This window comes from Plutella xylostella, chromosome 17, assembly GCF_932276165.1.
Source record: "Plutella xylostella chromosome 17, ilPluXylo3.1, whole genome shotgun sequence".
Lineage (NCBI taxonomy): Eukaryota > Metazoa > Arthropoda > Insecta > Lepidoptera > Plutellidae > Plutella > Plutella xylostella.
The window spans coordinates 7,876,043-7,889,519 of NC_063997.1; the positions used below are offsets into that span (position 1 = coordinate 7,876,043).

The window sequence follows — 13,477 nt, forward strand, 5'->3', positions numbered from 1 at the left end:
TTCTCTATATTATTTACAATAGGTACATAATTATATCTTTGGATTTCAAATTTAAATAATACATTTATATGGTGATAGTCATTTTAAAAATGAACATTAAATATAGTCATAAATAGAATAACCACATAATACCTTTCCACAGGTACTCAGAAGCAGTGTGATAATGATAAGGATTAATGATTAAATCAACCGGGTTATTTTCCCATTTCTTAACCCAATAGAGATAAATGACATATACATATTTAAATCAGCTGCACACACACAAATGGAGAAAAACCCGTAACTTAAAGCAGATTCCTTAAGGATGTAAGTGCTATTAAACTTTAGGTATAATCGAGTTATACCTATTTTGTAGGTAAGTACTATTATCGTGGCTCATTGTGATGCACGGAGTTCATTTTTTTGATATTAAATTTATGACGAAGTAACAGTCATGTTTGTTGTGGCTTAGCATTTTGCTTGCAGCATCGGTGTCTTTCAGTTAATGTACTTAAGTATGAACATAATGTACTCAAGGCTGCGTATAACACTACCCGATTGATCCGGTGAAAACACTTCAACAGTATAAAGGTCAATGGGGAGAACAAGTAAAAGAAACCACCAGAAAACGAAACAACTGCATCCGATTCTCTTACTATGAGTGGTTGGTCCAGCCGCCATTTTGGCTGCCAATATTCGATTCAAATCGATAGAATATACAATCACTCCGCTACTGGTTATCCCCAGTATAACATAGTTAACTATTCGTCTGTCATTCGATAATATAAATCATAAAGATTACATAAGTAACTCAAGAATAACGTACGTTAGAATAAATTATGGACGAAACAAATACCTATGGCGGAACACAAACCTTTTAAAGGATGAAAGGTATAATAACGTAAAATAAATTCTTCCCTCCTGATTTAGTATGTAGGGGCAGTGTAGTCGATGTTCTGACCTGAAAAAGAAAGAATCTTCTGTAATTTGTTTTATCATGAAAGTTACGTCGGTTAGAGCATAGCCAGGTATTAGTGGTTGACTTTTGACACATCTGTCAAGAATTTTATATGGAGATAACGTATAATTGATGAAACAATCCCTGGTCGGTTAGATAACCAAATATGGAGAAATTGGGGCTTAAAGTACTAAAGCACCTAATCACACGGCATATTGAATGCGGGCCCATACCTCTTTTCTTCTCATTGCGAGGGTGGCAAACCCTAGTCACCTTGGGATAACGATTGGCCAGTCAGATAAGCTGTCAGTCACTGACTGCCGAGTGTGCCCCCAATATGAACACGGGTTAATATAAATATGGGTTAATATGAATATGCATGAATGTGAATATGAATATAGTCCTCAGACCTCATAATCGTATATAGACTCACTCTCTTCCATCCAAAGGTTGTATGGTCGAGATTGTTATAAGCAATAAGGCCGCCTCTTATTGTGCTGTTTAATTTTTAAGTTTAGCTTTTTTGCTTTTTTGTTCTTGGTGTTAATAAAATGTATTGTATTGTATAGTTCAATGTGAATATGAGTCAACATGAATATGTGGCAACATGAATATTGGCCAACATGAATATGGGTCAACATGAATATTGCCCAAAATGAATATAGTCCACTGACCTTGCGGCATGGCCCGCTGCTGGAAGGGCGGGTCGGCGAAGCCGGGCTCGTCGCCGCCGGCGCCGGCGTACGCGGGGAACGAGCCCACCTCGCCGCCGCCCTCCACCTCGTACGAGGGGGCGAACGCCGCGTCCGCGCCCACGCGGAAACGCTGGAACGCGAAGAAGGCACAGGCGACCTGGAAATGATTGGTTTAGTTGGTGGTGAGCGTTCAGTTGTGGCCGGTTTATGTCATCAGTAAATGGGGTGGGTGCATTTATCAGAAAACTTAGGTTATGTCAAAGTCATAAATTATGTTTGCAGAACCAATAAATTCCGCACGATGGAAGACGCTGGAATTGAGGACCATTATTTTGGAGAGGTCTGTGCCCACAAGTGGAAGATTGTAGATAATGCTTTCTAAAACTGGTAGAGCTGTTTGTCTCGGTTTATAAATATACTCGTACATATAGTTATGTTGTGAAATGTTAAGATAATTTCATCAAGTCTTCTGTTCTTAAGTAACTGGATACACTGGCCCAATAAACTGAACCGGTTCGCATAAGGAATACTGTATTAAGTCAACTGGGTCTTCGTTTTGCAGTTAATAAATGTCGGTAGATACTCACCCAGGCGAAGATGGAGAAGAAGCAGAAGGCGATGGCGCCCTGCATGTTGTTGGCGGTGCCCAGCGGCGGCGTCTCCGTCTTGCCCCACGCGTTAGACAGGTAGCAGAAGCCGACGAAGTACAGGAACGCCCAGAACGCTGAAATAGGTGCAGGGTTTTGGGTCAGGACATAGATAGATAACGGAAGACCTGTCAGGGTTTCTCTAGAGCCGAACGACAAACTCTCGTATACCTTATGGCATAAGTTAAACATGCGAAAATGCTATCTATATCTGTAGGTCAGCAAGTGAATTTCTGATGTAGGATCAATAATATTCTTGTAGGTGGTTTATAGGAAAATCTCGTGAGGAAATGTGATGGATATCTATCGGAGTATTATATAATTATGATAAACTTAGGGTATAGACCCTAAGTTTATCATAATTATATAATACTCCGTCCGAAACGGCTACACAGACATAATAGACATAGTACATAATATATTTATTTATTTATTTATACCAAGAGGGGAATATGTACTGCGAAAAGCAATGCTTGCGTGTCACCTCTGATTAGGTGACCCTTACAGGTTACGTAGGTGCATAACATGGTTCTCTAAAGTAGAATGTTTTGTAGGCATGTGCACCAGTTTTAGCCCATCCAAAAGGGTTTAAGGTACACCGAGAAGGTTACCCATTTCACAGGAAAATTTAGTTTATTTCGCTCTCACCTTTTTAAGACATTTATCATTTATAGATCTCCAGACTCTACTATTGTGGTAACACAGAAAGAACACAATGCATAAGTTAATACCTACCTTGACCCTGCTTCTGGAGGGTCACTCTATATAACGAAAAACTAAGTTTCGGAGTGCTGCTCCACTCCATGTCGTCGTGTTAAACGCGCCAACTGTACGACTGCTATCGTTTTTTTTTTCAACAGTAAAGAGTAACCCCCATGAACATAGAAACCTAGGTAGAGCTACATAGTAGTATAATGTATAGTACTTATACAATGATTCATATGATTGTGTAAGTATACCCAGGCGCGGATCCAGACCTCAAAATAGGTGATGGGCAAGTCAAAAACCCGACCAATAATTTTCTTTTAATTTCATCATTTACGTTGTACGGTGGCCTGCGCCTAAAAGTATACAGGCGGAGTTTTTAAAATAGCGATCTCAAGCTCACATGCTGCTCAAGCACATCCACATAAACACCACTGCTACACACATCACACAACACGTCCCCGGATTTATAAAAGATGTAGCTGGTCCCTTCATCATCAGGGATCGCATCTACTACTACTGCTACATCCGTGATTTTTTTCATATTTTTTGCATTAACCATTTAGCCAACAGGGGGGGTTCCATATTCCATTTAGGTCTAACAAAAATTGGCACTTCAAAGCTTAATATTTCGTAAACCCATCACTGAATCAAAAAATTGTTTGAGCTTACTTTGACGGGGCCGTAAATTTGTATAGGTATTTATGCGGAATATCAGCTTGATATATTTATCCATGTCTGAGAAAAACGATGGTAGTGACAGACAGACAGACGGACAACAAAGTGATCCTATAAGGTTTCCTTTTTTCCTTTTGAGGTACGGAATCCTAAAAAATGTGGTTTTGCGTCGCCTTGAGGTATTGATAGAATTGATAGGTAGTAGATTTTTGTGTATGTTGGTATTGATCATAACGCAATTTTTCCTTTTCAAAAGCCCTCTGGATCAATAAATAGTTATTTATTTAGCACCAGCAGTTAACACAACAGACATAACAGTAAAGGACAAAGGCAGGGTTCTAAGGACGTTTTGTACCACTATGGAAATGACGGGTTCCGTAATGAAAGTACCATGATTAGAGAGACACTGTACAGGTACACAAGTCAATTAATTACTAGATTTTTAGAAGCTGGGAGAAAAGAGAAAAACGGAAAAAAAGAATCTTTAAAATGTAGTCGCAATGGAACGTAAACATTCATACAGGAAGAATGGAACGTCAAGTGAAGTAATGTTTATGCCAAGTACTCTGTGATTTACGTCATAAATGTCTAGGTTGGATCTCAGTATAATGATAAAAATTGACAAACCAGAGCAGAAAAATTGAAATGATAAAAAAATGTGTCATGTCAACAACTAAACGTCAACACCATGTCAACACTTGAACAACACAAGACGAACAACGTGAATAATAATTTGATAATAATATGTTAGGTATATCAAGTTATATGTTTATGTTTAAATAAATACGGGGCGTGCAACGTACATAATAAATATAATGATTTTATTAATATTATCGACTAGATCAGGCTACTACTTTCATCATGGAATAATGTTATACTTATCCAACTTCTGAAGTTTTAAATTGCCATTCCGCAACAGGGATCTGCTATGCCATTTCGAAATGCTATATGTAAAGGTTCTACTATATGGGTATGCATTTGGCGAGTAATGTAATGAAATAAAATATACTGTTTAAAAGATCATTGTTTTATTTACATAACATAATTTGCCTGGAATCAACTTTAGGAATTTTATGTTCCTATTACATACTCTATTCTATTCTCTGTTGGGGTGTAAGTACCTGCACCTGGCTCTCTAGATATGCTAAATCTAGATAGGTATGCAGGTTTCCTTCACTGTAAGTGTGATGGTATACATTTTAATTAAATTCAAAGAACACATTGGTACATGTCAGCGCCGGGATTCGAACTGCAGAACGCAGTTGCTCTTCTCATATTTGACTTAGGTATTTATCATCCTATGGTTCATAGAAAATATTGTCAGGATTTTGCGTATTCTTGTTCTGCTGCTTCAGCAGGTTCCTGATGAAGAAGTGGGACGGGAGCCTGCCGGGGAGGTGGAACAGGAACCGGGTCTGGTTCTCCCCTTTGTCACATTTGTTCTATATCTTCAGCAGTTTCAGCGGTATTCAAAATATTAAATAATTAGGTTAGGTAATGGAAAATGAAATAACAACTACTATGACAAGATTGACAAGCAAGATTCAGTGTTATTAGATTTAAATATTAAAAAATATCGATTATAGTGAATCGAATAAAGAGAAAAAGAAAATGGTTTACTATGGATAAAAGTCTTCAAGACTTAAATATAATGATATTTTATAAACCAAATGTACTAGTTTTGGCACAAATAGTACCAGAAAATGTAATTTATTGATAAATAAAATATCTTTTGTATTTAAGAATGTATCGATATTTCTATTCGATTACTTTTTTGCTCGGATTTGCTGGTAATATTCCGAGGTCTGGCATCACTGTTGTTACGTTCCGTTCTCTATATGTTTGTTTTTACGTTCCATTGTCCTTAGATTTAAATATTCTTCATTTATCATTTTTTCTTTTCCCCCGACTTCTAAAAATATTGTAATTACTGAAAATACCTTATCTACACTGTATTAATTAATGGTGAAAACATGGTTCTGAAACGCTCCAAAAAAAAGGCGGTACGCCCACTGCCGTTCTCCTTTTACATTTCAATTCTGAAAAAACATGTTATGAAATTTTTACCTAAAAAAAGTTTGTGCTAACGGCAAAACTTACTAAGTACACAGGTATACAACTAGACTAAATTCTCATTTAATAGGACGGAATATGCATGTGTTTGTCTTTTTATTCGATAATTTTACATCACTTTATTATAGTTCAAAAAATTCAACGCCAAAAATTGTAATTTAAGGTATTTTAAATAAAGTTAAAAAGAGGATGGGCACTTTTGGGACATATAATGTCCAGTCATACATCGTTGGATAGCTCTTTTCAAGTGCGCAAAAAATATTATGACGTAAAATCCGTATAATTTATTAATTTTGAAATATATTCGTCAGAAGCAAGTCTTTTTCAGCGACATTGCACTCTCTCGGTGACAGTTAGGGCGTAATACACGTAAACACGTAATATTAAAATGAGAAATTACTTTCAACTGGTTTTATTTACTGAGTTAATAAACAAATATAATATTATTATGAATGATGATCATTTGTTATAAAAAAATCTATGAATAAAGTCAGTTCTATGAGCATAGATTATTCTGAGAATGACATACTTATGAAAACCTTTTACGTCACATCCGCCCTAAGAAAATTCGTGTCGTTTCTAAAGTTTGAATTTATTGCAGTTTTTTTCTACTTTTCAACAATTATTTACGTGCTCAAAAAGAAATTATAATCAAAAATATTGATGGAGGCATAATTTTGTAATAAAAAAGTTTATTAAAAATAATATTTGAACTTTATTTGAATCACATGCATATTCCCTATGTGGCTAATTTTATCTTTATAGGCCGAATAGTTTTATGTTACCTACAGCTATTTCATTAAAGGTCTACTTTATGAGCAATAAAAAAGTTACACTTACAAAATGTCGACACCAATTTTTAATAAAACATTTCGAATTTGATCAAAATCTCAAAGTTTTTTATAATAATACAGTTTATTATAAAAACTATATGGCTTATGTGGTCAAACTAGTCACGTTGTACTTATACGTAAGTAGTGACATTTGCTGTTAGCCGAAACTCACTCTTGGCATGACCGAAAATTTTATTGTTTTTGAATTCTTCACAACTATCCAGAGGGCTTCCGAGGTGGAAAAAATATATTTAGCATAACCAGAAATCATCACCATCAGCATCATTATAAAAAACAATCATACGAAAATGACAAAATAACGAAATTGTTATATTGAAATCCCGTGGTATGATATGTTAAGGAATTTAGGTGATGGGCATGCCCATCTTGCCCATATGGGTGGATCCGCGCCTGAGTATACCTACCTACAAAGTAGTCTGGAGGCCATAGCTATTACAATGGTGTCTATGTCGAAAGAGTTTCTACCTAATTTGTTTTGTCTCTATTTGGTTCCCATAACATGGTTTATTGTTTTAGCATAATATGATATGCTAATAATGTAAAGGTCTGTGATACTCTGTAGGTACTAATAAACTCTGTACAATATCTAGTTTTGTCAAACTGCTCATTGCCCTTCGAAATGGCACCTAACTATCTACAATTTGACAGGTAAGTAGTGGAGTACGGCAGCGTTCCCACTACGCCGGACCGGCAGATCTGCCGAAAACCGGACACCGGACAGAGTGTTCACATTACATCGGATCCCGGAAGAAATTCAGACAGTCGTCAGTTGAATTTGGACCTGCGCGCACAATGGACGACGAAATTGTTGTTGTGTTGGGGTGGTATCTTAATAGAAGGCAAAATAAAAGAAAACATTGGGTACACCCTATTTTACGGGAAAGATTTTCCATGCTTTTCATTTTACATTCAGGGGCGAGGGGAGCACGAGCGGGGCGAGCGGGGGACAGATACCGGCACAAACTCGTTCACATTACTCCGGGCCCGGTCGTTCTACCGGCAATTCGTAGTGACAAAACGTTCGGTAGAAATGCCGGGCTCGGCAAAAATGCCGGACCCGGGATAATGTGAATAGCTTCATATAAATTGTACAGCCACTAGCTCTTCCGGCAGATTTACCGGCGCGGCAGATCTGCCGGTCCGGCGTAGTGGGAACGCTGCCTACCTCCTATCGAAATATCGTGCAAGTGTCAATAAAAAAAGAATCAATTGATTTGACCTCACATCACAGTCAATTATAGATATAAGTACTTACTAAGTAGTACTACATCTCACACTATGTTATTACATAATATGTATCTGTGGCATGGAAGTAGTCTACTTCCATGATTTGTGGTAAGTACCAATTAAATTATCTTCATTTTTATTTAGTTATATGAGATTGAATGTGCTAGAGTTTGGCATATATGATAGAGTTAAGATTAAGGCATAAAATAGGTAAATACTGATTGAATCAACAAGCTTAAATGAAGAGTGTGACAAACAAGTGTGTTGCACTTAGCAAGACATCAACCTTTAGTCACAGAAGCAGTGGAACAGTCTATTACTTAGGTACATACTATTTCTCATAAATGCTTAAAACTTAAACACATATGTGATACACATATGCTACAGATTGCACTGCACCTATGACTGCAATGCTCTACTTTAAGCATCCTTTAAAGATTCAGGAAGACATAAGAGTACTGAAGTTACTGTTCCAGATCCCTGTATAAAACCTGGAAGTCTATACCTACATAGAATCAGTAAAACATTCCATGCAAGTTCACCTGCACTTTATAGCTGTTCCATTTCATTAATAATTTAAGAGGAAACACCTCAACCTCATATGCTTGCACAGGTCTTATACAAGTTTAGTTTTAGTTTTCAACCATTTAGTACATAGTACCTGATAGCAGTAGTATATATATATATATATATATATATATATATAGATGAAATAATAATAGAGCTCAGTGTAGATTTTCAGAAACCTAAATATAGAGGGCTATCTTTGCATTGCCTATTACTATCACTAAAATCAATACAACTTAAGTTCAACTGCTATGCAGAGTGATATAACTGGCAATTATTTCCTTTATGAGTTGTAAACCAATATTGGTACAACAGAAACCGCACAAGTCAATTAGTAATGAGAAAAGTTATCTTACCAGAGAATCCCATATCAGCCAACACATAGTGCTTCCTGGTCTTCACCGAGGACATCTGCTCGAACAAGTACTCTCCCACAATGAACGCGACGGAAGCCACAAACGCTATCACGGAGATCCCCACCCCGTAGTTGCAGGCATTGGTGTCATCGTTGTAGGCACAGTACTCCCGTGGGTCGTCCTTTTCTTTCTGGTACCACCCTTTAGCTGATATACAGCCCATAACAATGACACTGAACAACTGTAGGCAAAACAAAATGATTTCATTTAAAACCTGCAAAGTGTTGTATTTTACACCTCTAAGTATTCATGTAAAGATACATAATATTATGTCTGGCGTATGTATTATGTAGACTGATACATTATTTATGCACATATTTAACATCACATAATATCTTCAGTAAACCACAGAGAGAAAAATAAATAATAGAGAAGTTTGTTCTGCTGATTCAAATGATAAGTGTGAGCTAATAATGGAGACAATACTGATCCAGATAGTGTAGGCCACAGCCTGAGGAAATACTTGCATATTGAATAAATCTTACTTAAGATTATAGATAGATATGTAGGTATTAGGTATGGGTATATTATGGAAGGATCTTACCCAACAGACGGCTCTCACTATAACAGGAGGCCGTTGGATGAAGGCTTGAGGATCGAAGGCACCTCCAGCTTTTCCTCCTCCGTATGCTCCTTGTGCATCCATTTTCTCACTTTTCACTTAATTTTCGAATCAAACAGACCTAAACCCTCCTGCTCATCAATAACTCAATAAGGTATGACCTCAGAAAACTTGATTCAATGTATTTGTTTTATCGATCGCGCAGGCGACATACAGAAACGGTTGACAGCAAGAAAATACGAGCAGTTTCAGCGGTTTTCCGTGTCGGTTTTGACATCGATCTAAAATTCTGGCCCCTGATTGGTTGGTTGGCTTGCTGCAACCATCATGAAGCCAACCACAGAGCATGAAGGAAAGCGCCGGAAAATTACGGAAAAGTTGACAGCTTGTGTTTTTTTTAATACTGCGTTCCAATTTTTTTTTAAATTATGGGTTAATTATATTAATTTTATTTTAAATCATGCTGTTAATTTTATACTTGATTATATCACATAAGGTGATTTATGCAAATAATAACTATCTTTAAGCATTTAAATTACTTTAGCACTATTTACGCCAAAGTTCACCAATTGTGTTTTAAGCGCCATCTAGTGACAAATAGCTGTCTTGTTTATGTAGATTTAGTTTTAGATGCACCAGTGTGGTAGATCTTGCAACCGTAATAAAGGACTCATCTATGCTACCATAGAATAAAGAGACTTATTCTATGATTCTACAAATAAACCGCATACCTATTCTATAACTATATTTTCCCTACTTGCCCACAACCCTTGCCTTGTAGTACAAGTAGGTACTTACCTACCATGATAGACAGATGGAGTACTCTTGTACTCTTTACTTTATACACCAATATTTAACAAAAGTTTAACAAACCTTTTTAAGTCCAAAAAATCTTGCATAGACATACATGTAGTTACCGTATTTCCTGCTTTACAGTGGGCAGCAAAGAAAACTGACCACTCTGGATGTCACATGGATCACAAATGTCACAATCATCATCATAGGTTTGCTAATATAACAAGTAGGTACTTATAGGTACATAATTAAATATATCTGCCTCTAGGAGATAATGAGGAAATGAGGGCATACCGTAAATAAAACCGCTCAAGCTATGTATTACAAATATATTTACTCAAATAAAACTGAACCCATAAAAATATTGTTAATAAGTAGAATTCAGTACTATTTTATTACATACAACAATCAAAACAAACTCATTTACTTAGGTAATAAAAAATTGCCGTCACTTTCAATAATTTTGACTAGTTCAAAGAACGCTCTTTAAAATATTTAGATACTTTAGATTTCTTTAAAGTAACTACGTTGAAAAACTGTTATTAAAACATAAGTTTATGTTGGTGCTTTGCTTACTACATCATATTCTAAAATATATCAATTCGAAGCGACGGCTAAACAAAGTAAAAATTTACCTTTCATCTTAGTAAGGTAGGTATGTAAAATATAAAAAAATGTTACACCATTAGAGCTGCATACTGTTTATGTTGTAAAGAAGACTGATATAAAATGTAGAAACACTGATCTATCGTAGGTATTTACAGAGTAAAGCTTAGGTATAATATTTTGTTGCGCTACATTAATATGATGTTATTTTGTTATTAAATGTTTTAATTAGTATCACGAGGATTACATGTTTTTAAACTAAATATCTATGTGGTACATACAAAAACTTAAGAACTGTAACTTTGTTTCATTGAAAAAACAACTACGTATGCTGTATAGGTACCTAGTACATAGGTACCTAAGAAAATATAAAGTCTACCCACATACAAGTTGTTTGTAGGTACATACGCTGGTGGGCGTTTACATGTATAGGCAATATCGACTATGGAACTTAACTATTTTCAAAACCAATTATAATTATATATAATGATTTTCGCAACGAAATTTGTAATGATGAATAAGTTATCAGTGTGTGTTGTGTAAACTGCTGGTGTTCCATATTTGATAAATAAATAAATAAATTAATTTGATAGAAGAAAAACAATACGACTGGGTCGGCCCCGCCTCGACCAGGATATAAATGGGGTAGGTAGATTTTATATTATATGTACCACAACTTGATATGTTAGGTAAAACTCAGTTAGTACTTAAATATTTGAACAAAACATAAATGTTGCTTTAAATTAATTATTCGTATGGCCTCTAGATATCACTTTCTCTATTTGGACATTACATTTCTAAGTGAAAAAGTATCTACTTAACTATAGTCTCCATTATAGTGTTGTAGTTAGTCCTATGTCAAAATACAAAATTATTGACCTCAGCCTATTCTGTATTTAGTAGTATAGTATACAAATTCATGTTGTACTATTGTCCACATTAATTAAATATTGATTAAGTAATTCATAATACAAATAACAAAATATATTATTGGAAGTAATGGAATTCATTTTATAAATCGTAGCGTGCACAAGCATTTTTCTGTTATATTTAAAAGCTTGGTAAATGATGTAATTTACTGTCAGATTTTATTTAATATTTATTACGCGTACTATGACTGGGGTAGGGAAGTATTATTCAAACATGACATCAATACTCAAACGATGTTCACTAGCTCTACCTATTTCTAGTTTATATGATGTCTATTATACACTTAACGTACAGCTAACGTCACACTATGTCTAATTCTATTATTTTGTATAAATTCTAACTAAAACTATAAACTACATAATATAGGTACCCAAATATTCTACAATTTATTGTACACGAAGAACTAACTAACTAGTGAATATATTTCTGTTATCTAAGCTATAATTTATGTTGTTAGATATTATTTACAATAGTAGCCACGTCTTGCTTTTGGACAACCATTAATTAAATCTAATGATGATCAAATTAGCCAAGAAAATATACTTTAGTGACAATGAGGAACTAGGTAAAGTATTAAAAAAAACTCCAAACTTAAGATTCTAAAGTATACTTAAACCGTAAGTATTATATTTGAATGCCATGAATTCTACATAACACCACGGTTGTAACCTGACAAACGTCCTACCTATGATACTGTAAAATGTCGTAACTAGCAGTTGGTATTTCCAGTCTTATCTTTTGGAATCATTGAACAAAAATGCGTTTCTATGTATTAGACAAAACATAAAACTTGATAATAATAAGTAAGTAACTACTAGGTATGATTAAGTAGGTTACATAAAAGTATTGCATTGGCAAGACTGCTTTTGCTAATTTTAACATCCGGTACAGTACGACAAAGCTCAGAAGTTCCATCGGCCGCGTTCATGTATTGGTAATAAAACGATGTTTCCTTTTTAATTGACACTTAAGAATAACGATGGAACTTCTAACTCACGTCGCATGTAATCAGCTATTCAGAATTTTACACATTAGCAAGTAAAAAATCCTGTATTTTATTTATTGTGTTTGCGTCACTTGAAGATAAGGCTGACATCACACTGAGCGACACATTCTCCCGTTATAACGCACGCCATCTGGCGCGTCAATCGTACAACTGTGTGAATCCGAAATCAAACTCTACACCTTTAAGAGTTGAGTCCCTGGCGTTTCTCTTCTTCCAACATGGCGTCGAGTTCGTCTGTCAAGTTGGCGAGCATGTTTCCTATATCATTGAGGACGTCGACAGGTTCTGTGGAGACTTTCCCATCGTCCTTGTGTTCGGGGAGGGGGTGCGGGGTGGGGGGTTTTATTTCGGCGGCGGGGGCGCGCGGGGGCACGGAGGACATGGCGAGGGAGCGGCTGTAGTCAACGGTGTGCGGGCGGCCCCCCATCTGACTCCGGTTCTGCTTGATGGTGCCCGCGTTCTCGTTCGCGAACGGGATACTGTCGGACTCGGTGCTCGAACTTGACTGTGGGGAGAAGTGAGCAGTTAGTTTACATGGATTTGAGTGTTAGGGATAGTAGTTATTGGACATGAACTAATGTTTTATACAGCTACGTACGGTAGCAATTATCTCAGAGTACTGAGATGGTGTCAGGTTTCTCTGCCCCACACTGTACATATTTACAGCGCGATTTTTTATACTAGCGTAGTTTAGTGTTATAATCATCTAACTTTTACATATTATAATTAGCTATATTTCTCTCTAAGTTGCTTCATTACAAAATCTGTCCCACCCATAA

General features: G+C 36.0%; 2 protein-coding genes across 5 annotated transcripts in view; both read right to left on the reverse strand.

The window, feature by feature from the left end:
* Positions 1–813: 813 nt before the first annotated feature.
* Positions 814–9,637, reverse strand: LOC105384094 (synaptogyrin). Its single transcript, XM_038108964.2, has 5 exons — positions 9,344–9,637; positions 8,740–8,980; positions 2,220–2,356; positions 1,612–1,789; positions 814–940 (listed from the first exon to the last, which is right to left on the reverse strand). Exons 1-5 carry the CDS (start codon positions 9,443–9,445, stop codon positions 906–908), a joined length of 693 nt encoding a protein of 230 aa, XP_037964892.2. The 5' UTR covers positions 9,446–9,637; the 3' UTR covers positions 814–905.
* Positions 9,638–10,470: 833 nt separating this feature from the next.
* Positions 10,471–13,477, reverse strand: part of LOC105384079 (caskin-2) — a 166,473-nt gene continuing 163,466 nt past the window's right edge. For all 4 annotated transcript variants that reach the window (XM_048626869.1, XM_048626867.1, XM_048626866.1 and 1 more), the window contains one exon: positions 10,471–13,203. In XM_048626869.1, coding sequence (XP_048482826.1) covers positions 12,880–13,203 — 324 coding nt within the window. In that variant the 3' untranslated portion in view covers positions 10,471–12,879. The remainder of the gene's footprint in view (positions 13,204–13,477) is intronic.

What these genes read in the sequence shown, in the direction of transcription:
- LOC105384094 (XM_038108964.2), bottom strand. Translation starts at nt 9,445, where the DNA reads ATGGATGCACAAGGAGCATACGGAGGAGGAAAAGCTGGAGGTGCCTTC. An exon ending in TAGTGAGAGCCGTCTGTTGG is followed by an intron (nt 8,981 to 9,343) that starts GTAAGATCCTTC and finishes TTTTGCCTACAG; the next exon opens with TTGTTCAGTGTCATTGTTAT. An exon ending in TCTTCTCCATCTTCGCCTGG is followed by an intron (nt 1,790 to 2,219) that starts GTGAGTATCTAC and finishes AATCATTTCCAG; the next exon opens with GTCGCCTGTGCCTTCTTCGC.